Source organism: Pyrus communis, chromosome 13 (assembly GCF_963583255.1).
Source record: "Pyrus communis chromosome 13, drPyrComm1.1, whole genome shotgun sequence".
Taxonomy (NCBI): Eukaryota; Viridiplantae; Streptophyta; class Magnoliopsida; order Rosales; family Rosaceae; genus Pyrus; species Pyrus communis.
In genome coordinates this window covers 5,293,730-5,304,109 of record NC_084815.1, presented here as the reverse complement: position 1 = coordinate 5,304,109, position 10,380 = coordinate 5,293,730, and the positions used below count along the sequence as shown (strand labels likewise).

The following is a 10,380-nucleotide window of genomic DNA, read 5'->3' as shown; positions in this document are numbered from 1 at the left end:
CTTATAAATCTAATTGTACATGCATTCCACAGCATTGCAAGAAACCACATCAGAAATAGCCAGTATTTTTTGTTCCCATAGATTATCTCAAGGAACTCGACGTATTATCATTTTCAAAGTTGAAATTTATCATCATGGACATGAAGAAGATCTCCCTTACCCTCATTGTCATCGCTGCCTTGATGAGTGTGGTCTTGGCTGCAGCTAAGGAGGCCCCCAAGACAGCAGCAGCAGCTACCCCCAAGGCTGATGCTCCAACCGCCAAGGACACAGCAGCGCACGCCCCTTCCCCTAGCTCCGCCTTTACTTCCTTCCCCAGTGTTGGGTCTTTGGCTGCTGCCTCCCTTTTGTCTTTCTTTGCCTATTACATGCAATACTAAGCTCAAAGTTTGGAGATTCCCAGCTAGGAAATGGGATTATGAGTCATGGTTTATTTCTGTATTATGTACTCAACCACACCAATCTTGTGTTGTAGCTACATTATATCCATTATGAATCAGTAATCTGAGGTCCAGCATCAAGGCATTGTTCTCAATATAACAGTATCATGATAGTCTATATCATCTGTCACATAAGCCATGTAATTTAACTTGAACATCATTTGCGTTTTCTTTTATCTTTTTATAATTCGAAACATTTCACCCTCATGTTTTGACACCCTTCCAACTCCATCAAATCACACCCACCTCAGTAGAAGGGCACGCCCACTTGGGGACCCAAAAACTCGGGGCACAAAAAATATTAAATTGATATATGCATATTGAGGTTATATATCTGTAATCGTATAAAAATAACAATATAGCTTAATATTTAATATTTATCACAAGGCATAAGCAGCAGCGGTTCTTGCTGCTTAATTTTACATAAAGCCGACATTGGTTTCACTCTTGCTTCGGAAGAGGGCTATTTTTCTCTTTTACGAATTTTCATTTTTTTAATACAATAATATATTACATGGGGAATAAATTGGTATATACCGAACCATCGTTCACGAGATTTGAATTTAAGATCTCTCACTTACATGTAAATTGAGAATTACCACTATACCTTAATACTAAGTGACTCTTGTTTGTTGAATAAGTAAACAAATGGTGGCTGAATAATTTGTAGGCTTTGGCATTAGTGTATTTTTAAGGATTCACTTAATTAGAAATAATTATTCCATTTTTATACAATGATATATTTATAGAAAAATGTTTGGAAAATAAATTGTGTAAACTTGCCATTCTAAGATTCGAACTTAGATCCTCTCACTTACAAGTAACTGTGAAGCTTAACCTTTGGCAGGAAGTGTTAGAATATAAAAGTCTTCGCCTAAGTGTGTTAGAATTTAAAAGCCTTCGCCTAGGTAGGTCAAAGACAAAGCATATGGAGTGCAAGTTCAGTGGAAATGAGGGTCCAAATGATATAAGGGTGAAGATTGGAGATCAAGAAGTATAAAAAGTGAACGTTTTCGTCATCTTGGATCTATCTTGCAAAAGAACAGAGAATTGGGTGTACATCTCGGCCATTTTAAAGAGGGATCAATTAAGGTCATTTAGCACTATAGTCTAGTGGTATTCATTTTTAGTTGTAGACATTTTCACAAATTTGCATATCTGGTATTTTCATAGATACCAATGTTTTAAACATTGGATGTAGATGAGATGACTTAAATTCGAATCTCGTGGATGACAAATTCGATACCAATTTATTCCTCCACTTCTTAAGGTAAATATATTGTTGTATATAAAAAAAAGGGAGATATCAATGAAGAGAAATTTTAGCAACTGGTGACCTTAGATGAAGGAAAACTATTCGGAGAATTTTTTCAATTGACCCATGCCAAAAAATGAAATTACTTTTTGACCTAAATAGATTTTCCTGATTATTTTTATTTGGTTTTACATATTGACCAACATTGTGTCAAGGGCTACGTATTCGCTAAAATGAATGTGCTCATTCTATGATCTGAATTCGAATCTTTCTCCTTAATACTTTAGAATAATTTAAAGTAAAATATCTTGTGAATAAAAGCTAAAAAGACAAATCTTTGACCAACATTTCACTAATTTGGTCATTTCCAATCCACCAAGAAAATTACAATGGTGGTTTTTTGCTGTTCCAACTTCCAATTTCCTTATGTGTTTTAATCCAATGACCCCAAAATTAGAAGTTAAAACAAATTCAACAAATCAAACTACAAATGTGCATTTGTTTCTGACCACTCGATCGCATGCAAAAACATCGTTCAATAGTTTCCTCCTGATACCATGCAAAAAAACACGTTCAACCACCAAAAATTGTAACCCAAATTCTTCCTATATATATTGAAATAAATTTTCCTCTGTATTCCTCAGCGCTGCAGTAATCAAAGAAGTAATAAAGAAATTTCCTTCCTATCCTATCTCTAAGGCAGCTGTGTTTTCTATCAACTTATTCTCACCGTCACAATATTCATCATGGAAATGAAGAAGATCTCCCTCGCCATCATCGTCGTTGCTGCCTTATTGAGCGTAGTCTTGGCTGCTGACAAACCCAAGGACCCAGTTGCCGCTGCGGCTACCCCTAAGGCATCAGCTACCGCCCCTGTAGGCTCAGCTGCTACCACCACGAGCACGGCATCTTCCCCGGACTCAGCTCATGCTCCTGCTCCATCAGGCACCGCCTCCACCATGCCCCTTGTCGGCTCTCTGGCCGGTGCCTTCCTCATGTCCTTCTTTGGCTATTACCTGCAGTAAGCTCAGAGAATAAAATGAAATTCTCAATGAGACTATAAAAAGTGGAAAATTTACTTTGAAATCCAATGTGGTTTCCAAGAGAAAGTTAAGGATGTATTTTATGAATAAACTGTACAAGTAAAAACATGCTGTACATTTAGACAACAATAAAAGTTACCGCACAGTAAAAGTTATCGCATCGATTTTCCACAAGAGCCAATGTTGAGTTACAATCTGCAAATATGTTATTTCTCACTCTAAATCTTCAAAAATTAACACACTGGTTGACAAACAAATTTATGTCAATATAATGAAACACTCTCTCTTTTCTTCTTTTCCCTTTTTTGGAACAGTTTTGTATGAATTACAATCAAATTATCCATAAAATTAGGACCCTCCATTAGATTTTTGTGCAGACATGAGACTCTGTGTCAACCAGATAGCCGTTTCTCTAGATGAGACCGCGTCTTCTCCAAATGGTCTTAGCACGCCAGCAAGCTCATCAAGCTTGTCCTGCTTTAGAAGCCGTGCGCATAGCTCAAGCAGAGACTCGAGGGCCTTAGCTCTTTGCTGACTTGGATTCTCCCAGTCACTCTTGGAACCATCACCGCCTACTGCAGCTATGTCGCTTGGTGTTTGGTTAATCACACGAACCTCGTCTTTTTCTACCTGTGCAGAGCAATTGTTATTGTCTGCCTTTCTCACCACTTCATCTTTTGCTTTCTGTATGGAGCAATCATTGTTATTTTCAGATAAAAAGTATTCCACATGACCAACTTCAGTGTATACATTGGACATTTCCTTCTCTAAACAGCAACTGGGTTCCACCTCAGATTTAGTCGATGATGAGCATTTATCATCAACCGACCCAACCTTTTCGGCGCCGCCAATACTGGACACCGCCAATACCCTGCAATTTTCTTCATTAGCCCCCTCTCCTGCTTCAGCTCCTTCAAGAACTTGTTGATTTTCATATGCCTTTCCATCCTCACTGTTTGGAGTCTTGGCATCAACCTCTTGCAATTGTTTGAAATTTGAGGCAATTGGTTCTTCTAGTTCTTCATGCTGAGAATTTGATTCTGATGTTGCCTCAATGTCAGGTCCAGCATTTTCCTTTTCCGTTATACTGAGAGTGTCAGCTTGCTTATCACAAACAGATGCTTCTGAATCAGTCGGTCCATCTTTTGAACCATCGGTGTCATTGGATAATTCCACAGAACAGCTACTAGGATCAACTCTCTTGGTTTCAAGCTCTTCTGCACTAGATGTGAATACAGGATTATCAATGTTTGTTACATATCTATGCGTCAGATCAGCACTTCTCCCAAATGGTTGGACCTTTTCCACGTGGTTCGCTTTTCCAGCCTCTTTGTCTTGGTTGTCTTTTACTTTCTGTATAGAGCAATCGTTGATATTTTCAGATAACAAGCTTTCCACATGACCAACTTCAGTATATACATTGGACCTTTCCTTCTCTAAACAGCTGGGTTCCTCCTCAGAGTTAGTCGATGATGAGCATTTATCATCAATCGACCCAACCTTTTCGGTGCCACCTACACTGGACGCTGACAATAACCTGCAATTTTCTTCAATTGCCCCCTCTCTTGCTTTAGCTCCTTCAAGAACTTGTTGATTTTCATATGCCTTTCCATCCTCACTGTTTGGAGTCTTGGCATCAACCTCTTGCAGTTGTTTGAAATTTGAGGCAGTTGGTTCTTCTAGTCCTTCATGCTGAGAATTTGATACGCTTTCTAAAGTAACCTCAATGTCAGGTTCAGTATTTTCCTTTTCCGTTATACTGATAGTATCAGCTTGCTTATCACAAATAGATGCTTCTGAATCAGTCGGTCCATCTTTTGAACCATCGGTGGCATTGGATAATTCCACAGAACAGCTACTAGGATCGACTCTCTTGGTTTCAAGCTCTTCTGCACTAGATGTGAATACAGGGTTATCAATGTCTGTTACATATCTATGCGTCAGATCAGCACTGCTCCCAAATGGTTGGACCTTTTCCACGTGGTTCGTTTTTTCAGCCTCTTTGTCTTTGTTGTCTTTGCCACTGCTGCGCTTGCTAGGTGGTGATTTTCTTGGAGTTTTATCTTTTAAGTTGGGTAGTGGATATACCGGAAGAAAAACAGATGATGCATTGCGGCATTGAAGGATGTATGGTTGTAAGTGTGGATGCCTTATTAACTCTACAGCCTAAAGTAATAGATTATGCGGGTATTAGAGCCAATAAAAAAAATGTTCTTCAAATATCATGCAAGTGGGAGTAAACTCACTGTTGGTCTGTGTTCTGGACTTTTCCTGAGCATGCTCTTGATGATTTGTTTCCTATGATCCAAAGGCCAATACCATATAAGTCGATACATACCATATTAATTACAAATATGCAATTATAATAATAGCACCATGGTTTCGAGGATTTTAAATATAATTACTTACAGTGTGGAAGAATACACAATTGGAAGAGGAGAAATGATGGATCTGTTTATTTTGTTGATAAGTCCAGCCATGTCCTGTATAATCAAGTCATTCAGAACGGCAGCCCATAAATCAATGAGGCATCAACAGCTCAAGCTTATACTTACAGGCGCTCTAAATGCAGGTTGATGTGCAGCAATCTCAAACATACAGCAACCTGAAAAGCAATAGAAATTACAGTTATAACTGTTCAAAATCATTGTCATCAGCCAGGAAAAGTATAACTATAAGCGACTAGAGTTCTTACCAAGGGACCATATATCAGATTTATAGCCATAAGGTATATCTGCGAGGAGCTCAGGACACATGTAGTTTGGAGTTCCAACAACCTATGTTGAATTATATAGGGATTGAAAACGAACTGACATAAATAAGTATATTTAGTGATATAGTTGCAAGTACCAAAAATTCTTAAGGGTGGCCAAAAATACTGAGGAATATTGGGTGGCCTTATCGGATAACCCAGTGCTTGGGGGAAAGGAGACGATTGTAAACCACTCTATGGAAAATTTCATGAAAACAGAGGAGTTCAAAGAAAGACTTGGAAATTCCAGCTTGTTTACATCACAGGGCTCTAAAAGACAGACTAGACAATTGTGTAGGTAGAGGCATAAAGACAATAAAATAATATAAATGCCAGTCCATACCGAAGAAGTAAGATCTTCTGTGTTGAGTAGTTTTGCAAGCCCAAAGTCACCTATAATGTTGATGCAAGATATACATATCTTTAAGACCAACACATGGAAACCACACTTAATACAGTGAAACATTGCCTCTCTTAGTAATCATTGAGTGTACGTACCAAGTCGGATGTCATTGTCCTTAGTAAGGAATATATTAGAGCACTGCAATCATTAGATTTACGTTAAAATAACCATCATATGTATTGTATCATACTATTATTTCTTACTGCAACTAGGGTGGTCCACTATATTACCTTGAGATCCCTATGAAGTACACGATTGGAGTGCAAGTAGTCCACAGCTAGCAACAACTGAGTCAGCCATTTGCAGAGCTTCTGCAGGGAAAAACAGAATAACAACACAGAGCAGTTGCTTGCTACCCTTTATATAGGCACATATACAGGATGTGAAGTTCTACCGAATCTAATTGATTACCTCCTCTGGAAAAAATTGTCCTCTGGCCTTCTTTATCATATCAACCCTGTTAACAGATTAGTTGTTTATCATTCAGTAATCACTAGAAGCATTGCAATTGATTTTCTAAATCTTACATAATTTTCAAACATTTTGACATAATGTCATAAACTAGAAAAAGAAACTCTCCTAAGGTCCTTAATGAGGTCTTAATTAACATCCACTAGATTAAATATAGGTGGTTGAAGTGAATCCCGGCTGTCCAATATCTGATCCAAGGACTCAGAAACAATACTTCATGCAAGGACCCTCTTTATGGACCGTAACAGAACAAGGCTCAACACAAGATATGCTTAGTTTAACATGTTGACTATGTAACTAAGATAATAGATTTCCTCCTATATTTTGTCCAATATGTGCATTTCTATCAATTTCAAGCTTATATTTAGAAGAAACTTGAGATAGAAAACAAGTATTTAAATTCGTCCTTTAAGCAAAAGATGTTAAAATATGAATCTTTTAATTCCATAATTTGGCAAAAGGAAAAATGCATTATTTCATACTAGCCAAAACATAATTAGAGCATCATTGATGTAAATTGTTGTTACTTACATGTCACCTCCTTCACAATAGCCCGTTACAATGCATATGCAGTCTCCCTGCAGAAAAACATGTACTGTTAAGCATCGGGAGTGAAGTCAAGTTTGGTACAACTGCTAAAGACTTCTCGAAATATATATACTCGAGTCCTATTCAAATTTATGAAAATTAAGAATCGTGGATTCACCTTGTCCACCCAAGCATCTTTATAATCCACAATATATGGATGATTTAACTTTGCAATTAAATTCATCTGCAGCAGAATAATAGAGATTGCGATTAATTGAGTAGAAAACACATCTTTCAGAGAAAATTAATATGAAATCACTAGATACAATACCAGGAGAAGATTCATACGGTTTACAGGTGATAAACTATGAAGTACACAATGAGAAGAAACAAGTGCCATCGACTATCTAATATGGTATTTAGAATCAAAGTAATTGGAGACTACAAAACTAGAAGGTTACAATCAAGGATCTATTTTAATTATGTGTCCACAAAATAATAAAGAATGCATCATTTATGAGAAACATATTCTGAATGTCTGCAAGCACATGCTCGTGTATTATACTTTCATATGAATATTGTTTCAAGCATGCATATCCCAGTTGATTGTCATGAATAGATCTGGGTATTTTGGACGGAACGGAGTGCAGCCAAGACATGAAAATTTCATAAAGCTGAGATAACCAGAATGACAGTGATGATATGGACAAACAAATAAGAAAGCTGGAGCTTGTATATGTTTGACTGTCAAGAAAACAGGGAAAGATAAATTTTGATGCTACGGTTAGTTCCTAAGAGAAAAGATGACATGGAAAAAAGAGAAATCGGCTTTAATTGGACATATACTTGTTGAAAAATTGTAGCAACTCTAAAAATAAAAGAAGAAGATTAATAGCTGGGACTCAATGCTACATTTATCAATATCCAAACAGTTTTTGAGGAGCAACCTCTTGGTGAGCTGTGCGTTTGAACTTCTCTGATTGCTTAGCCAAACGAATTTTTTTCAACACATACCTATTAAAAGGAAAATTAAATGATTACAACAAAATTGATGAAGCACAGTGTAATCAAATTTGAGTTAGAAACCGGTTGCACAATCAGAATATAAACTATTAGAATATCGGTTATCTCTTCTTCCGAAAATTCATACCCTGAGATGTGAATTGTGGTACAAATGTAGGGTTTTCTAGCTAACTGTCCTTAATTGCAATAGCTATTATCCAACTATTCATTTTTCTTGTTAAATTGTCTTTAATTACAAAATTATCTTCCAAATTACAAGAATTACAATACTAATTACAAATTGTCTTGGAAAAAATGGAAAGTGGAAAACAAGGTTGGTAGAAAATACTCTTACTTCTTTTTCTGAGTCTTATGAAGAACAAGAAAAGCGGCTCCAAAAGCCCCTCTACCAATCTGCTCTATTACTTCATAATCCTCCATCTTTGACTTCGTTTCGGCATCAGTCTCCATAGCCACCAAGTTAAGACCTTCAAAACCCACAAACCCAATTTTAAATCAAATGCAGAAACTCAATTCCACATTTACTGCTGCTAGAGCAAAATTTAACCCCAAATCTAAAAACCCAGAAGAGGAAAATTGGAAAAGTTACCAAATTCAAGGCAATTTTGCCCAAAGTTTGAGTCTTGAGGGTACTGAGTTTCCCAAAAAAAAACTAAAGAGAGAAATATAAATGAATAAGAAGCTACACATTCAACAATAACAATGGGCAAAAAAAAAAAAAAAAAAACTCAAAGTAAAAGCAGCAAGAGACCGAAATGATGAAGGGGACGGCAGTGTGATGACTTACCAAAAAAAGTAGCGAGAGAGAGGAGAGAGAGAGAGGAGAGAGAGTGGGTGGAGGGGCAGTCAGGAGTCAAGTAAAGCAGCAAATTAATACTTAATTGGGAGTTGATTATCTACCAAATAGAAAATGGAGGGGCTTGGGATTGGAAGGCAAAAAGCTAAAGTGGCAGTAGTCAGCAGGTGTTTGTGAAACGGAATGAAGACTCCGGAGAAAAGTCAAGCTTTCTTTGCTTGCATTTACAGATTCATTCTCTCTCCCCTCACCGGAGAATGTTTTCCAGCGCGTAGTTGCCATGTCACTGTCCTTTCAACTTATAAATCCACTTCTTTTTTGTATTAAAACACAAAAAAAAATATTTTTTATTTTTATTTTTTCAATCTCTCTTTTAGAATTATTGTATGAACGTTATAATTAAAATTATTTTTTTATTATATTGAAATATTTAAAAAATATCATTCAATTAATAATGCCTCGATCATTAATTTGTGTCTAACAAATTGACAATTATAATAAAAATAATAAATCATTGATTTCTTTGATATACATGGATAATAAAACAATAAAATAAACAAGTTCAATAATAACGTTTATACAATGAAATAATGAAATGTCAGAAGTATCATCCTTTCTTTTATGAATGTACAGTTTGTGCCGGTCCACTTACTCAAGTTTTAGAAAATCACTCTCTTGCTCTTTAATTAATGTGATGGAGGTTTGATTCCACCAATTCCCTTTTCTTCTAACAACTAATTACGTAGCTACTAACATTATCGCTCTACTAAAAAATAAATTTTAAAAGCATAACAATTATAAGTTTATAACTCAGTCAGATTGTCACATCCTGGTCCGGGGTGGATCACTTCCCAGGCCCGCTCCACCACCGTAACACGATATTGTCCGCTTTGGGCTCACCATTCCCTCACGGTTTTGTTTTTGGGAACTTACGAGCAACTTCCCAGTGGGTCACCCATCATGGGATTGCTCTAGCCCTCTTCTCGCTTAACTTCGGAGTTCCTATGGAACCCAAAGTCAGTGAGCTCCCAAAAGGTCTCGTGCTAGGTAGGGATGGGAATATACATATAAGGATCACTCCCCTGGGCGATGTGGGATGTCACAATCCACCCCCTTAGGGGCCCGACGTCCTTGTCGGCACACCACGGCCAGGGTTAGGCTATGATACCAAATTGTCACATCCCAGCCCGGGGCGGATCATTTCTGGGGCCCGCTCCACCACCGTAGCACGATATTGTCCGCTTTGGGCTTACCATTCCCTCACGGTTTTGTTTTTGGGAACTCACAAGCAACTTCCCAGTGGGTCACCCATCATGGGATTGCTCTAGCCCCCTTCTCGCTTAACTTCGGAGTTCCTACGGAACCCGAAGCCAGTGAGCTCCCAAAAGGCCTCGTGCTAGGTAGGGATGGGAATATACATATAAGGATCACTCCCCTGGGCAATGTGAGACGTCACACAGATGACCATGGGCTTGCCCAAAGTCAAGTGCTATGGTGCCTCGCAGTTGGTGATAAACGAAGAATGTTGAGGTACCGTGAAATTGATTCACCTCCGAATAATGAGCAAGTAGTTCAATCCTTTTGATTCTTCTCTTCATAGTAAACATATAGGGGGATGCGAAGCAATAGGTTGAATTTCTATATAAAGAAGAGTTGTAAACTATAGAAA

At 37.6% G+C, this 10,380-nt stretch overlaps 1 protein-coding gene across 3 annotated transcripts; it reads right to left on the bottom strand.

Annotated features, from left to right (window-relative positions):
• Positions 1-2,228: 2,228 nt before the first annotated feature.
• Positions 2,229-8,985, bottom strand: LOC137713041 (serine/threonine-protein kinase Nek6-like). Of its 3 annotated transcripts, XM_068452276.1 has the most exons (15): positions 8,505-8,636; positions 8,250-8,382; positions 7,840-7,906; positions 7,071-7,136; positions 6,896-6,942; positions 6,305-6,350; positions 6,124-6,204; positions 5,989-6,031; positions 5,834-5,883; positions 5,434-5,515; positions 5,294-5,343; positions 5,148-5,221; positions 4,985-5,036; positions 3,489-4,904; positions 2,229-3,422 (listed from the first exon to the last, which is right to left on the bottom strand). In XM_068452276.1, exons 2-15 carry the CDS (start codon positions 8,363-8,365, stop codon positions 3,087-3,089), a joined length of 2,526 nt encoding a protein of 841 aa, XP_068308377.1. In that variant the 5' UTR covers positions 8,366-8,382; positions 8,505-8,636; the 3' UTR covers positions 2,229-3,086. The 3 variants fall into 3 exon arrangements, with proteins under 3 accessions (XP_068308377.1, XP_068308376.1, XP_068308375.1); XM_068452275.1 differs by lacking the exon at positions 8,505-8,636 and adding an exon at positions 8,703-8,985 and having other exon boundaries at positions 2,229-4,904; XM_068452274.1 differs by having other exon boundaries at positions 2,229-4,904.
• Between the last annotated feature and the right edge of the window lie 1,395 nt (positions 8,986-10,380).

Bases quoted from the DNA above. Each gene is read 5' to 3' on its own strand.
- LOC137713041 (XM_068452275.1), bottom strand. From the start codon at position 8,365: ATGGAGACTGATGCCGAAACGAAGTCAAAGATGGAGGATTATGAAGTA. The intron at 5,884-5,988 runs GTACGTACACTC...TCAACATTATAG, and splicing joins GGACAATGACATCCGACTTG to GTGACTTTGGGCTTGCAAAA. The intron at 5,516-5,833 runs GTATGGACTGGC...AATTCAACATAG, and splicing joins CAGAAGATCTTACTTCTTCG to GTTGTTGGAACTCCAAACTA.